General features: G+C 33.5%; 2 protein-coding genes across 5 annotated transcripts in view; one reads left to right on the forward strand and one right to left on the reverse strand.

Annotated features, from left to right (window-relative positions):
• The window catches only part of LOC124631610, a 95,149-nt gene that overhangs the window by 35,854 nt on the left and 41,839 nt on the right, over positions 1-17,456 (reverse strand). The window lies entirely within an intron of this gene.
• LOC124631609 lies at positions 6,003-10,227 on the forward strand. Of its 2 annotated transcripts, none has more exons than XM_047166093.1 (2): positions 6,003-6,097; positions 6,660-10,227. In XM_047166093.1, exon 2 carries the CDS (start codon positions 6,660-6,662, stop codon positions 9,732-9,734), a length of 3,075 nt encoding a protein of 1,024 aa, XP_047022049.1. In that variant the 5' UTR covers positions 6,003-6,097; the 3' UTR covers positions 9,735-10,227. The 2 variants fall into 2 exon arrangements, with proteins under 2 accessions (XP_047022049.1, XP_047022050.1); XM_047166094.1 differs by lacking the exon at positions 6,003-6,097 and having other exon boundaries at positions 6,250-8,719; positions 8,765-10,227.

Consider the following 17,456-nt stretch of genomic DNA (forward strand, 5'->3'; position numbering starts at 1 on the left):
CGGAAGCAGTGAACCGGTTGTGAGCAAGTTGTCAGTTAGTGGCACTGTTTACTGGTGAGCAAGCCGTCGCGGCTGTCCAGCTGTTTCAACATTCGCTGTGTACAACCGCCTATTGGATAACATTAAACAGTTCGAAGTCACAACAATTAACGACAACATGATCGAAGTTACCTACTTATTTATTCTAAGTTAGGTGTTTTAAAGCCATAAATATCATTAAAGGAGACGTAACGGAAATTCTTGTAAAAAGGTACTTAAAAGCAGTGTGGTTCTCAGCAGAAACCACAATGAATGTGTTTTATTATTGCCGAGGTTCATTAACATCCGTCAGTATTGTAATTATGATAAATGTAATACGTTACATAATACTTAAACCTGATAACATTATCTCTTTATTTACTTTGGAATTTCAATTCTGCACGATCAAGTTTTAAAACTAATATTTGATTTGGCTTGCAAGATTCTGGGTGTCAAAATTTCACATTTAGATCTATGAGTAATTCTTACAGAATGATACTCAATTCCCTCATTGCGAATATGTAGTTTCTGTTCTCTTCCGCTATTTAAAAAACCTCCCTTCTCTTTATTTCATCTGTTAAGAATTTCCGAATATCTCAAATGACTACAATTTTCTAAAATCGTTGCACGAATATGAGGTGTCAAAATAAACATCGTGTGCCTACAGTGATATTTTAAGGAGTATCGTATGTGTGCTCTTATGTTTGTCTTACAATATCTGATTATTATGGAGACGGAACGCAAAACAGCTGGCCTGATGATGATAGTTTACAAAACTTACTCATAACCTGCTGAAAGACGCCTCCGGTTTATTGTGACGGTCCTGACAATTGGATTTAACACAATCTGTATTACACATGCATTAATTTATCAACTTTAACATGTATATTTTCTTTAAAAATTCGATGGGTTTTTAATGCCAATACCGACGCTTTATCTTTATTCTCGAATATATATAACTGAGAGACTCCACTCCGAATCCGAATCAATGTATAGGAGCTATCCTTGCCTCTTGGGCTTAATTAAGTGTTCAAGTTTTATCATTTAAACTGTTTTGATCTACAGCATTACTTTTGTTTTTTGATATTCAGTGGAACAGCTAATTACTATTTTAATAATTCTAAAGATTCTTCTGGACCCTCGTGGTTTGGATCAGGCCTAATCGACAGCCAAATCAAGTTATTTGGCTCACTAAGTTTTCTGTAACTGATACTTTACATATTTGTATTATCAGGAACGTTTAGTATCAATTAACATGGTACACATAACGTTCAAGGCAAGGTTATTACCCTAGATATAATGAGAGTCATGTTTTTCTTTGTCTCTCTCCCGGTTAAATTAGCACTAAATATAACCCAGAGATGAAAGTCTGTAGTCTAAAGATCTTTCTCAAAACTAAATAATTTATGTCTACATTCATATTTCATCTGAGCTTCCTAAATAAACGTTAAATTCCGTCTAATTAGCGATTGTTCTTGTTTCTTGTGATCTTCTAAGGAACAAGAGAAATGAAGGAATTAAGGTTATAATGATGAGATTATTTCAATAAGGTTTTATAATAACTTTGGATGAAATTGCGTTCCTTTTTTTGAACATAATATTTTTTTTATTTTGTTGATGTTAGATCAACAGTATTTTCTTTGAAAGAGTGAATTTTTATGTGAGGGTCATGTAGTGGTTAGGAAGTACAAGTGTTCTTTTGTTTCTAGGCTAGACTTATCCGTGTCTCCTCTAGTCTTCTCAAAGATGTTCTATGTCACTGGTGACCATTGACCAATTTGAAAAACCAAGACCTTTGAACGTTCCCATGTAGTTTTTGTTAGGAATACATACGTAATTGCAGTTTTTGCTGATGTTGTGGTTTTGGTAATATGTTATTGGGTATTACAACTTAAGGTTACATTACATCATTGTGCATATAAAAAATGGAATGTGCGAAAATTCTTTATTAAGTAAATCCCCTTTGCTTATCCTTATTCATTGTGTTATTTGACCAGTGATTTAGAGCTGTAGACACTGCTTCATAAGGATTGCTAAAGTATTGACGTCGATAATTCTATAAATAGTAGAATATTTACAACTGCTACCAAAGTAGAAATTTCGCAATCTGGGCTAATCCAATATTAGAATGCCTATAACTAACTGGTTTGCAGAACTCAAATAGCTATAGGTCAAAGAGTGCCTACTCTTTGACCTATCGCTATCTTGTCGTCTGCTTGAATTCCAGATTTAAAATGGAAGACTAAAATTGGAGTCTAAGAACCGATTTTTGACCACCTTTATATTTGTTAAGGAAATTAATAGAAAAACCATCGGAATACTAAAACTGCCATTATTTAAATTGTGTACGACACAGGCAAGAATTCGGTAGCATATAAATCACAAACTATTCAAACTACTAAGAAGCTAAGCTACTTCACGTCTCAGCTTGCAAAAAAGAGGCCATGACGCAAAACAAACGTTGTCTCTGTCAACAACATTGAAGGAGCGTAAAAAATGAATGCACTATGGTATCTTTATCTGTCTGTGGTTCACGCGACGTTTACAAACAGAGGCGACAAAGGTCGTGTAACACGTGACTGTGTTGCCATGTGTTGGCTTTGTCTTTATAGTTCACTGTCTTATCCTATCTGTCCTATGTTATGTTGGTAATGGAATTTAATACATATTTGTTAGGTACTACAATTTCGTTTAGATTGATTGCTACGTTTTCATAGGTTTGAGGCAAAATAAGGCCTGGAGACGTCATTGGGTATTTCTGATCCAGGTGAAGTAGTTTTATAAGGAAGGAATTAGTATCGAGGGAAACTGCTAGTTACGTTTTTATGGGAAGCCATCAAATGACCTCTTCCGCTGTGGGGGCAGCGTGAGGCAGTGTCAGACCCGTACTGACTAAAATCCACAATCCCATCCCATCTTAGGCCGCGGTAACTCTTTCGAACAAAGCAATTTTTTTAAACAATTGAACTGTTTTTCCAAAACATCCTTTTTATGAACATTTTGTATGTTATTTATAAAGACATTTAACGTTTGCTGCAGTGCGTGAGAGCTACCACATGTCCGCATTACTCCAAAACAAATTGTACCGTATGTTAAAGTCATAAATTAAACATTTTAGGGGTATTATTTACTTTTTCGTTCGGAAAACAACGGTCATATTGTGTACGGACGTCATACAGTGATCTATTACTTCGTGGCTTCTTTTTTTGTGCGTAAACCAGTCATTATATTCTTGCGTGTTTACTTATACGTTTATTGTTGTGTACAATAATAATTTACATGCGTACGATACTTCTAAAATTATTATATTCTTTACATTTAATAAATAAACCAAGAAACCTGTTCAATAAGCGCTTCTCTAACTCTGCTTTAACATTTTTCTAACCGTAATAGAAGATGTCCGTATAAAGAACAATTAATCATATTAACAACTATATAGCCTTTTACAGTGCTAATAAAAGCATAGCAACCTATTTCCCGTGGTTAACTTTTAAGATTCTGTGCAAAGATAGACAGTGATAAATTGTGTTTTTATCGGTCATTATAATCGCCGCTAACCGCTTAGCACGTCGGGTGGGTTCTACTTTTAGCACGTGGCCTGATGACTTGATATGATAAGCAGTTTCCAAGACCTTGAAAAATAGGGGTTGTTTGGTATTTTGAGCTGACTCTACGAGAATTTGAGTGTATGGGGGCATTTAATCAAAATCCCAAAGATGTATATACCTTATGGAGTTTCTTGCCGGTTCTTCTCTATGAGACCAACTCTTTGGAACCGTGCACCTAACTTTGACGTTTGACTTTGACGTTTTTGAAAGAGCTCTTATAGGCCTATTTGAAATAAAAAAAAATTGAATTTGAGTTTGTGAGTTTAAAGACATAAGTAGGCGTTCAGACATGAATTTGTTGATTCTTCTTATTTTGTTGAATGAATGACTGAACCTTGTTTGTTATATGCACGAATGAACATATACAGGTGGCACAAAAATGCCAACCTTGATGGAAAAAACAAAAATAAAAAAACGATGGTAAAAAAGAGGTTGGTGTTTGATAACAAAAAGTCACCATAACGTCGGCTGAATGTATCAAATGAAATTTTACGCGGATCGCTTTCAGTTCGCAAACAATGTAACAGGAACGTACTTGTGTGAGTGAGTTCCATTTCGATATTGAGTTTACAAATTACTGATGAAACACACAGTCAACATCATCCAATACCCTGCCCATTTCAAAATTCGATTCAAATCGATCCAATGCCGACCTGAGACCTTGTTCTATTGATTTGATTTTCATAGTAAATCTCATGAGATCAGCATTTAGACAGGATACAATCCCGTTTTCCGAAAAACAATAACTTCCCACGTTAGAACAAAGATTTATGCAGGAAACAAAAGAAATGAGAAATGTACAAACATTATTGTTCAATGTGAATTCGTTACTTCTATATCTGAACTTTGTGCGTCATAATGCTCATAAATGAGGAATTATCGCGAAACCATTACTTCATTAGCATCAGCCATTATTGAATTATATGAAACCAGAGAGCAGAAACCGGGTCAGAGCGTTAATTGATTAATGAAAACAGGTAACTTTACACCTGTGTTTAAATTAAACCTGTGTGGCCTAGTTAGCAGAGATAGAAACAAGATCATCGCGATGCATGCAGTTTGTATTGAATCGTAAAGTAGACTGCAAAAATAAAACATATTTCATTGTTGCGTTCTCTCTTCCAAATTCAAATTAGTTCATATCAACAAGTAGCACTTAACAATAGGCATTCCGAAACGTAAGTAGGCCAGGCCAGTATTTTATAATAAAACCTTTTCAGATTGTTGGAATCGGAAATAGCGCTGTCAACAACATCTCAAAGTTTCCACAAAATGGCGGGAGCTTTACTTAACGAATTTGTCTTTTCGGAATGAAACAAAAAATGCGAGGGTTTTAGAGCATCAAGCAATTTTCCGGTCCGGGAGAGGCCTGGGGCGCGGATACATACGTCGCGATTTCACGAAAATCTGTGAAAATCCATTCGACGTATGTTTGGCGAATGCCGTCGGCAATGGACACATATTGAGTTCCGATTCCGGGAACGATATTCGAGAGTGGATTTTGATGCGATCGCATTCACATCAAACGTGGTAAATCAAATTTGAATCGTACTGAGCTTGATGATATATTCTGGTGATTGATTTATGGCTTTTGGACTACGCGTGGCCAAGCTTAAAACAACAAAGAATCAAGTGAAGTAATAATTGGAAAGCAATAGGTCTGTATACTAGGTACCTACACACAATAAAATAACATCAAAGCATAAAACTAATAGAGAAAAAACTGATAACAAAGTAATTTTATTAAAATAGTATTCATAACGTACTTAGTAACAAAAAAGATACACGTGCTGCTCTCAATTAAACCGAAAGCTCTGTTATTGAGATAAAATATTTACTAATGAGTATGGCCGCCAAAAATTGTACTTTTGAGAAAAATATATTGTCCTTGTCATTAATTTATAACTTATGGATATTTTTACACAGAAGATATGGTAGATTTTAAATAATTTCAGGTTCGCGGTATTATATGTATTAATATAAATAGTTTCCACCCATTTAGAGTGTATTAAACAAGCTCCATTTTATTTTTTATTAATATGTTTATTTTACTTTCCATACACGAGTCGTGTGTCCTACCTAGACATTTCACACTTCGGAGTCACAAAATTGGGTACAACTGTAATGTATCCTGTAAAATCTTTTAATTTCTAAATTAATTGAGTAATTTACTGTATACTTTTAACTGATATTATTAAAATATAGCATAAAAATTAATTCAAAACGCACTTTAAACAATAGTCTCACTTTTTTTCCCGAATGATACTTCACGCAAGTTACCATAAAGTAACGGCTTAATCAAAAAGATACCTTGGCCACGAAAATATTTTTAAGTAATAGCAACACCACAGACAAGTTGGCCAACCGTACAGATAAAAATCGCCATTTTGTTTCTGTCCAAGTTGGTCGAGAAGGTAGTCGGCAATTGTGTCTCAAAAGATTTTATTATTTTTAAGTGAAAATAATGCAAGGTAAGAATGCAAATTTGTTATTTTATTCAAATTATGTGTGTAGCTTCAGTGTTCCATTAGCAATTCAAACTATACGATGTCTTATTACTTCAAAACTTACGCGAATTAAAGGCTTTTAAGGTTATGTCCAACCATATTTTGATTCACGAATGATACCATGTGTTACTTTAGTGTTACGTAACATTCGTGATCGGCTGTTAAGAGTAGTACACACTAGAGAATCTAATGAAAATAAAATACAAAAAAGAAACAATTTAAAAACCTACAAGTTTTAATTTTTAATTTCTACATGCCATACGGGTTTCGACCCGTAAGGATCGTTTTTCGGAACGATCCTTCTTTTTTGAATTCGGTAAAAAAAAAGTAACGTAACGTATTTGTAGTTTATACCGTCGATTTATCCGTATCAGTTTTCTTAATTAGCTATACTTAATGTATTTTTTGTCTAGAGCTAGTCAGTTTCCGTTCTGATGGATTTACGTTCAAATCCTGGGGGACAAAAAAAATAATTAAGTCCTGGCATAGTTGACAAAATAGATTTACGCAAATATTTTATTTTTAGATGGTTTTGACGGCGGCAGAAAAACAAAAGCGGTACAGAGAGCGAATGCGAGCTAACAACCCAGAAAAATTTGAAGAAGCTAAGCGTAAAAATGCTGTGCGAAATAAAGAAAGAAAAAAAATTTGTGAATGTTCGGAAAGAGAGAAAGAAATCCTAAGGGCACAGTGGAGAAATAGAAAAAATAGACAAAAAGATAAAATAAAAGAAAATGTTACTGAAAATAATAGTGATCTAACTGAGAGTAATGATTTAACTCATAACAGAGCACGATTAGCAGAAAGAAGAAAGTTTCAAAAACATTTGGCTTTAGTAAAAAATAGCTATGAGGTTAAAATCAACAAGATGGCAAAAAATATTGCAGCACTTAAAAAAAAATGTTACCGTTTAACAAAGAAACAAGAATTATTAATCGCGCGTATTAACGAGTTGGAAGTCAAAAATGCAGAATTTCTAATAAATAATGTTCCTTTAAGTACCAATACAATCCAAGATGATATTGAAATGACACCGCTTACAAAAACCGAAAGCTTTATAGAAGAGAATATTCCCAATATATCCACACCAGAAAAACAAAAAGTAAAAAGACAGCTTCTTAATTATAACGTTCTAACAAATGCTATACAAAATACTTACAAAAATTCTAAAGATAATAAAGATCGAAATGTTCTTAAAAAAGTAGTTGAGGATGAAATAGTAAACAAGTACAAGGTAAAAAGCATAACTACAGCTGTATTGGGACTGAAAGGAAGAGTACGTCACAGAAGAAGCATTTTGCGAAATAATACGATGATTTTAGAAGAAATTAAACAATTCTATGAAAGAGATGATGTGAGCAGAGCAACAGCCGGGAAGAATGAAGTTAAAACTTTTAAGAAAAATAAACGACAGCGACGCTACTTATTGAAAAGTCTGAAGGATCTTTACAAAAAGTATAGGTTGGAAGGTGGCAAAGCAAAGTATACTGCATTTAAAAAGTACCGGCCATTCTATGTCTTGCGTCCTAAACTCTCAAATAGAGAAACATGTGGATGTATTAAACATGAGAATATAATGCTGAAGATTGAAAAATTAAAACTTTTCGGAATGATAGAAACCAAGGATTTAGATATAATTTTGTCTAAAGTACAGTGTGACTTGAATTCAAAAGAATGTGCGTATAGGGAATGCTCTTTTTGTAAAGATAAAGTTATTTCCTTAAACTGGGGTAGTCATAACCAAAGTGAAACTGTTAATTACGAAGAATTCAGACTTGACAAACATGAGTATACTAATAAAAAAGATAATAAAATATATATTACTAAGAAGATGGAAAAGAAACCAGTAAGTGAGTCATTGGGAAATTTAGTACAGAAATTTAACATAGAACTTAGTATTATAAAAAAACATATTTACAACATTAAACATCAGTATAACCAATACACATCGTGCATAAAAAACTTGAAAAACATTGAAGTTGCTCTTCATATAGATTTTAGCGAAAATTACACATGCAAACTTGCAACAGAAGTGCAATCTATGCACTTTGGTGCATCTAAACCACAAATAACAATTCATACTGGTGTCTTGTATACCAGTGGAACCAAGCCACAAGCATTTGCTTCTTTATCACCAAGCAATGAACATGGTCCAGAGGCCATATGGGCCCATCTTGAACCTATACTTAACCATATTAGAAAGGAATTTCCGACTGTGTCCGCTGTTCATTTTTTTTCTGATGGCCCTACTAGCCAATACAAACAAAAGAAGAATTTTTATATGTTTTCAAAACATACAAAATTGTTAGGATTCCCTAACTCCACGTGGAATTTCAGTGAATCTTCTCATGGAAAGGGAGCCGCTGATGGAGTTGGTGGCGCGTTAAAACGCAGACTCGATGGTTATGTGTCACAGGGCATAGATATACCAAATGCCCAAACAGCATTTAAAATCCTTAAGGACTCGGACACGTCAGTAATGATCTTTTATGTTACAGAGGCTGATATTGCCAGATACACAATATCAGAAATTCTAACGCCTGTACCACAGACAATGATTCTTCATCAAATTGCTAACACAGAGATAGCAGATGTCATTAAATTCAGATGTTTGAGCTGCTTTTGTAGTGATGTCTTGTTCCCAAAAGGTCATTGTGAATGTTTAGATGTCAAAAACCACCAACTTATACCAAACAAAGAATCTGAAAAAGACAGTGATACAATAAATAATCGTGATCGGAATAAAGCAAAAGAGAATGATAAAAAAAGGAAAATATCAGAATTAAGTGAAATATCTGATTCAGAGCAAGAAGAGAAAGAAAACAGGAATGAGATTGAGAAGATTGGTAGGACTGGTAACGACACAAAAAAAAAAGTAACCCTATTATCAGAAGTGAGGTACAAACCGGAAAATCGTGCCTTCTGTATCAAACGTTTTCATAATGGTAAACCGAATCTCATAAATATTAACATGTGTGATACATTAAATTTATCATATAAAAAAAATATAGATATATATCATAACCCAACTCCATCCACGTCGACCATGTCAGAACTAAATGAGAAACAAAATATTACACTCAAAAAGACAAGATTTCGTGAGACGCAAAATATCGCTGATTCTAGTGGAAGCTCCACAGAAAACGATGATGATTTTTCTGTTCATGACACCTCAGATGACGAACAGTTTATACCCGATTCTGACTCTATTATAACTCGTGAAACAGTTGAAGAAGAAACAGGAAATAATCACAATATTCAAGAAGAGACTGATATAAACAAGATAACTGACAAAGAGTGTGATTCCCCAAACACCAAAGATGATAATATAAGTGTAGGTGATAGTGTATTAGTGAGGTATTTTATAAGACAATCTTGGAAATATTATGTTGGTTTTATAGAAAGGGTAGAAGTTGATGTTACTGTAGGTTATTCTGTGCTGTTTTTAAAAACAATTTATAAACCAACACTAAAATTTGTACCTACAAAAAAAGATCGTGATATTGTTCCCGAATTAAGTGTGGTAAAAAGAATAGAGCTAGAGTTGATTGGGAAAGCATATGTCTTAAAAGATACATCAGATCAAATATATTTTCTATAATCTGTGAACGTAATTTATTGTCTTTCGTAACTAATTATTAATCTATGTCATGTCTAATTAATGTCGAACGTACATTTTTATGCCGCCTACGTTCCACACGTGGAAGTTTGGAAGAACTGTTGGGGGTGTTGGACGAATGAGTGGAGGCGGCATTACACGTACAGTCTGTCACGGATTGAGTTTTATTTGGTAAAAATTAGGTAGATTTAAGATTGATTAGTGTAATTCTTAAAGTTACGAGAAAACAAGAAAAGATTTCCCAAAAATGTTGATATTGTTATAAAAGGTTAGTCTTTTTGACTTATATCCGCCATATTCAAATATAAGTTAATTAGAACGATACGAAGTCAAGAATGATAACTTTTTAAAATATTTTTCTAATATTATTTTTTTATGCTAAGCGTTTACGCGGAATGGCTTTATACAAACTTTTATTGATCTTGAAAACGAATTACCTAAACAGTTTTAATAAAACTTGGTATAGGTACAAATTAGCAGGTTATATAGATCGAAATACCAGTTATATAATTTATTTTCAAAAAAGTGTTTTAAAAAGATCTTACAGTCAATTTCAGTTTTCTATGCAAACGGAAAATTCCATAGTTTCATAATATTCATATTTCTTAAATGTGTTTATTTTAGATTTAGATCTTTAAGTATAACTTGCGTATCGAATTTTATAACAATCGGTTTATCTAGGAAGATATGGTTTTACTTTCGAATGATTATATTACAATTTTTTTTTACGAAAGCCATGCGGCGAAACAAAGACTTTTATTTTTTTTTTTCTTACCTACTATTTTTATGGTAAACAAAGAAGAAAATATTTGATTTGTTATTGTTTTTTTATAGAAGACTGTTTCTTAGTTGTTTTTTTACTACATACATATAATAATAACTCGTACTTGGATCTCGTACTTCAGATCAGTTACGTAAGTACCTATAAGGTGTATGGTTCTATTCTATTAATTTGAAATAGAAGTACATAAAACATTTTTATTTGAAAAATAAAACTTTCTTTAATATATATTTTGTTTTATTGAGTTTAAATCTAATTTTATCAAATTAATTAATTTACAGTAAAATTAACAAAAAACCCAAAAAAAACAAATTCTAACATTATGTCTAATGTACACTAGGCTTAATAAAATCACGTGTGTTACTTTCATTCACGTATGTTACAGAGTGTTACATTTTCACGACTGTTATTGTACAATTTTTGGCGGCCATACTCTAATACAAAACAAATAAAAACATAATAAAAATGCAAATCACAATATTATATAATATTAAAAAGTTTATCATTATGTCGAAGCTTCTTGCTTGCAAGATAGATTTAAAAGCTCCACAGGAATTCTTTAGTGCGAATCGAATTCGCTGTTTAAGAGTCCACAAAGAGAAATGGCCAACTAAATTGATGCAAGATGTCGTTGACTGTATTTTTTGTCTAGTAACTGAAGCACGAGCGAATTTGGTACTGAAATAGATTTCAGAGTGACTAATATTAGTTTATATAGTTGAGTGTACCTATTTCTAGGTGACGTCACAGATCTGTCAACGCGTTTAACGTCAAAATGAACTGTGACATTGAGTCCGTCGTCGCGTCGGGGAAAAGCGAATCTTTTAAGATGATCTTAATAAATAACTGTAAGCTTAAAATATAGACTAAAGTATCTAGTCCTATTTTTTCGTTTTCGTGAATCAACTTTCGTCACAATAGAACCCTCTATTCTCTTAAATTATATGAATAAATAAGGTGCACTTGGAGCCCACATTTCTGCATTTGCCATGTGTAGATACATAGGCGCTGCATTGCACAGCTGTCTTAATATTCATGTATCTATAGGTATGTTCACCTTATTAATTTTGGTTATCCTTGTTTCGTTTTGGCACATAACTATAAGACAACTCCTATTTTCTACATAGGACTTGTACCTCTCTGCCCAACCGAGTTGCTTAACAAGATGCTCTCCTGCCATCCCGAATTTCATCAACCTCCTTTTTCATATTAAGAAAGTTAAGATAAGTATAAGATTTTTCATAGATGCGGTAGACCGGGGTTTATCGTCGAGAGATGCTTGACAACCGGTCTCACGAGTACCACTCGCTCTTTCAAGAGCATTGTTCAGAAACTCCGAAGATGTAACATGAGTGTTACATTATACGGACATTATATAATTTAGTGAGATTGACAAGCGGTTATAGATGGACCATTTTATATATATTTCCCTACTAGTTGCCCGCAGTACGCTCTTCGATACGTATAAAGTACTATACTATTTGTTACAAAAATAACCGTTTTTTTGCAAATTCACATAATCTACTAAATAGTCTGCACAAAGCCTAAACATTTAGTTTGGATAGGTGATACCGTTTTGAGTTACAAAATTACAACGTGGTATTAATATTATATTGAGATAAAACTGACAAGCAGTTATAGACAGTCCATAGATATATTTGTGGACAGTATTGTTCTTTTATGTCCATTTTAGTTGACATGTGTGGCAGACACGTGCATTTGATTTTATTATTCGTTCTGACATGGACACTTGCAAAATACAACGATATTGTTACTGACTCTTTTGTATCGAATATTCCATTTTATGTTTTTGTACCGACGCAGACCGATGGAAATTGGTACTTGATGAATTGGATGTTTCTAGTCTAGTGTGGATATGTATGAAAAATAAATAACGTAGAGTAGCCTGAATACTATTGCATAAAAACTTTTCGTACGATTATATTTGATATCAAAAGTTATGGAACTATCCTGAACAAACATGGAACCAATAAAAGCGTAGTTTACAGTGATTAACAGAAAATTAAGTTCCTATTTAACATAACATGCACGCTATCACGAGAACAGTCTCAAGATGTAAATCTCGGAGACTTATTACTAGAAACACATTACGCAATCTTAGCAACAAGGGCCGAGTTCCGGGCTGATATCGGTTACATAAACCAACTAGGAAATGTCGGGAGACGCCATGCAAGCGTGCCCATGCCCACGTTTTCTCATTCGCTTTATATTTTATTTTTTACTTTACTACACGTTTTACGGGGAACGTGATCATAATTTTGGATGAAAAAGGGTTGCTTGTAGGTTGTAATTTTCGTGTGTAGTTTTCTGTGTAAGGTTGAGTCTTGTAAGGAGTTTCTGTCTGTATAGTTTTTATATCCAATTTTATTCTAGTCTCTTGATACGTAGTAGGTAAGTCTAATTGTATGAAAGGTTTAATAATTTCTACACTTTAAAGCTGAAATATGTTTTTGCGATCAAAAAATTTAACTACATTTACTTATTAATTAGTTTTATTGCTATTCTTATAGACTGTTTACAGACACTCTTAAACCTCATCAGCAAAAACTAAATAGGTATTCTCACGGCAAAGATGGAGAATTGCCAAAAAAGCATAATATGACATCAGAGAACACGCGATCAAACACGTGCTGGTTCAAGTATGAAATTAATGTTCTTTAGTTTTTATAAGGAGTTTGAAATCATAGACAAGAACTGTTGCAACCTTTTTTGAACGCAACTGTATGATGGAGTTCGTTGACCTCTATCTTATAGATAAAGCATAGAGAATAATAAATAATAAATAAAATTTATTAAAAATAATGTTTACAAAAAAGAACACTAATCCAACAGAAACAAGTTTTCCTATTACAAGGATGATACAATTAATGTGCTTACAAATATACTAGAACTAGAATATGAATAACGATAGATTCGGAAAATGCATTATTTGATAGTGGACCGCCCGAACTAGGTTTAATTTAAACCTGTGTTTCAGGTCATCACTTACAATCCAGTTTCATTATGGCAGAAAGTTTTAGTTAAAACGAAAATATATTCTATTACAATAAATAACTACACAACTAAGCTTAGCATACAATAGTACACATAATATAACTATATCTATGGAATAATACAAAAATAAACATTATCAAGTAGAACAGACTAAATATTATGTCAAAATTTCTAGAAGTTGTTCTGTGTCTGTGTAATTCAGTGTCACTAAGTATTTTGACAACATCTTACTACATTTGTTATACCTTAAACTATAGAAACTCAGTACTTTGTTAAGCCTGTTATATAGAAGAGGTCCTAAAAACACGTAAAAACGCTTAGTAAAGGCATGTCTGATTTGAGGCTCTATGCAAACTAAGTCCTTCCTTCTCTTGTCCGAAGGCAGAGGGTCAAAAGGTAGTGCAGTATGCTGGTGAAGCACTATGTTTAAAATAAATAATTGCCGCACTGTAAGCACATCGCATGCTGTGTAGAGTTGGTGCGTAGGAAATCGAAAAGGGCGGAAGGTAGCAACCTTAAGAATTGCTCTTTGAGCACGTTCTAATGGGAGTAAAATTGTTTTAGCTGCACCGCCCCAAGAAGTTATGCAGTATGTAAGAATAGATTGACACAAAGCTAAATAAACCTGTTTTATTACTTTGTAGTCGGCTATATTACGTAAATTTTTAAATACATATATTAATTTACGTACTCTCGTACATAGCAACTCGATATGTTTACGGAAATTTAGATTTGAGTCAATCGTAACACCTAGATATTTTACTTGGTCAGCTTTGGCTAAAGTGGGGCAAGAGCATGCATTGTCAGCATACGTGCAGTTAATATGTGCGTGAATGTTTACGTTACTGAGTGGTATGTTATTGTTTCTAATTGTAAATAAAACGTAATTGGTTTTATCTGCGTTTAATGTTAGGAGGTGATTCTGGAGACACTTAGTCACAACGTCAAAACCATTTTGAGCAATAGCATACACCTCAGCTCTTGACTTGCCTGAAAACAATAGAGCAGTGTCATCCGCATATGACATTATAACTCCATTTTGGAGCGAAAGGCTGCATAGCTCATTTATGTAGATCAAAAATAATGTGGGCCCCAAAATGCTACCCTATATAATACAATATTACAGTTAGATACTTTTAATAGATAGTATTGTGCCTATGTATCAACCAAGTAATCGATCGCACATACCTTCCGTCACAGATAGGATCAGCAATCCGCGAATAGATATCATATATCTTAGGAATGTGTTCCTATAATAAGACATGCATAACAATAAATAAAGCCTAGCTATAACTAAAATTAAGTACATGAATATAGAGCCAAAATACTAAACGAATACATAAACAAACCTCAAATTATGTATAACGCATATTAATTACATGATTTTATGAGATGAATCAGTTTTCGAATCAAGATGGCGCGTAGGACGGTTCTGACTCAGATCAATAATTTCGCATAAAACTTTCAATATTGAATTCATTAAATTATTAGTAGTTCATTTTTATAATAAAGTGACTCATTTATACTTTTGTTTGTGTTATAATTTTATTAATCATTCGGGTGATCGAGTTCCCATATTATAAAAGGTATATAGGTAGGTAATTTTATTATGGACGTTGGAAGCCTTGTTAAGTTTTGATAGCTTGTCAAAGCATTAAAACATCATTTGGCGGTAATTATGGCGTTGGTTTTTATGAGGTATCTTAGTCATCGTACCATCCACATCTTAAGCCATGTATCATGAATTATGGCCACATGGTATTCTGTCATTACATAATGTGATTCGTAGGATTTGTTGATGTACAGTATAGTTAAATTATTAACTTTACGTTAAAAATGTTGTCCGTAGTTGTTTAACGTGCTTTTTAATTTCGTCGTTTTTCCTTATTGACAATTAATTTCGTCGACAAAAAACAGCACTCACATATTGACCTAAAATGTCGTAGGTACATGTAAAAGTCGATAAATAAGATAGCTACAAAATCAGATCATTTATCATTCCTATATTTTTTGTGGTAGCTTACAAATGTCAACCAAGTTCGTAATTCAAATTTAAATTATCACGTTCTAAAAAGTAGAAATTATCTATGGTACAAATATCCATTTTGGATTCGGACCACGCAGTTTGTATATCAACTTGTTTTTCATGCTGGTGACTATAATTTGGGGACCTATTTACGGAGTTTTAGGCAAGAAATGAGTCATTATCCTAGGTACAGGTATTACGAGTTTGTCAACATCATTAGGGGTTATTTTGTTGTAAAGGAGCTTAACTGGCGAACTGCCGATGTAAGGACGGGACGTAATAACTGTGGTAATAATGGCGGGCTACCTATAGGACCGTTTTAGAATTATGAGTGGGAGTAAGTGGGTTGTTATGTCGGCCATTCGATGGAGTTCACTTACTGATTTTACGGTCACTAATTGGATGGTCGATTGACACTTCTCGTCTTTCAGTCTGCAGAGATATAAGTAGGTAATTGCGAGATTGAGTGCCATCAAAGTGATCAAAAATCGATCTGGCGATGTTGGCCCTTATCAATAAATTATAATACTTTCGCCGCTAGAGCAAGGTTACTGTTAAAACAATTATAAATATTTAAGATCCGTGGAAAAGTGCACGTTCTCTTCTGAAGTTGCACTTGTGTGCGACTGTAAGAATAGACCATTGAACTTCATTTATTTTTATTCTACGTAAAAAAGATTGTCCCAAATATAAAGCTTAGTCTACTGTACTCCAGTCTTTCATAGAAAAACTAACGTACCTACTTCCTAAAACCGCGTTGCACTAAATTCTTACATTTTTTTAAAGTTGAACGACCTCGGGGCGTGTCGCAGGAGCATTCTATTTTTAAACCAGAGGATACTGCCAGTTTTATTTAATCTGTTTCGTAACATCGTAACAGAAATGCGTCTGGTGTTAAGTATCAATGAAAGATATGAATAAACTTATGGATATGATAATAACCTCCTTTTGCTTGGCGCTTTTACAAGATTGATTTTTTTTTTACGAAAATGCTTTTCACGTTTACTTGTACGTTTGTATTTTATTCGCATCCCATGGTTATTCTTATGCATATTATAAAAGCCAGTGAGAAAAAACCCTAATCATAGTTTAGTTGCAGACAGAGTAACCAAACCAAAAGCGCCTGAAATCCGTTATGCAAGGCTTAGAGTGGTTACCATTGCAGAGATATTTATCAAATACCCACTCATTACTCACACCTACTCTACAACTTTCAATGGTTTTCGTAACCTGATTTAAAATAGTCCCCTTGTAATATTTGTTGTCAGTGAAAACGAATGAATGAGTCATATTGGGCAACAGATAGAATGGCTGGAATTCTGACGGCGTTCAACTGAAATAGTCGGTGACAAGAATTGAGATTCCTTTCCAATGAAATTTCAAGCTGGAATTTGTAAATCATCAAAAAACTTATTGAGGTCAAGTCCTATGTTTCCTTATTTCATGCGAAAGACGTGCAATACTGCATGTAGTACTACCTACCCTATGTCTATTAAACCTAAAAATATATTGGATGCTATTGTAAGAATAACATTTATAAAATCCTGAACTCGTATCACAAAAATCACATCAAATACTCAAACGGCGCACTCCATTTCATTTTCCTACATAACAATAGAAAAAATAACCTTCCAAAGTACCTAGAACACCCATAAAATGTGTACCTATTATGTAAATAAACCACTTCACATTCTATTTGAGAGACGTGAGTCGAATAAAACTGTCTCATGTTCACATCTCGTTGCAGGCGCTCGAAAACTTACAGAATATCGTGCGGAATGTAAAATACGCAATTTCATCATTCTCTATGTAAACGAAATATATGTACCTAGAATGTAGCAGAAAATGGAAACAGAAAGTTATCGCGATAAAATATCGTTTA

The sequence above is a fragment of the Helicoverpa zea genome, chromosome 7, assembly GCF_022581195.2.
Source record: "Helicoverpa zea isolate HzStark_Cry1AcR chromosome 7, ilHelZeax1.1, whole genome shotgun sequence".
Lineage (NCBI taxonomy): Eukaryota > Metazoa > Arthropoda > Insecta > Lepidoptera > Noctuidae > Helicoverpa > Helicoverpa zea.

Excerpts from the sequence above, each read along its gene's own strand:
- LOC124631609 (XM_047166093.1), top strand. The coding sequence starts at position 6,660 with ATGGTTTTGACGGCGGCAGAAAAACAAAAGCGGTACAGAGAGCGAATG.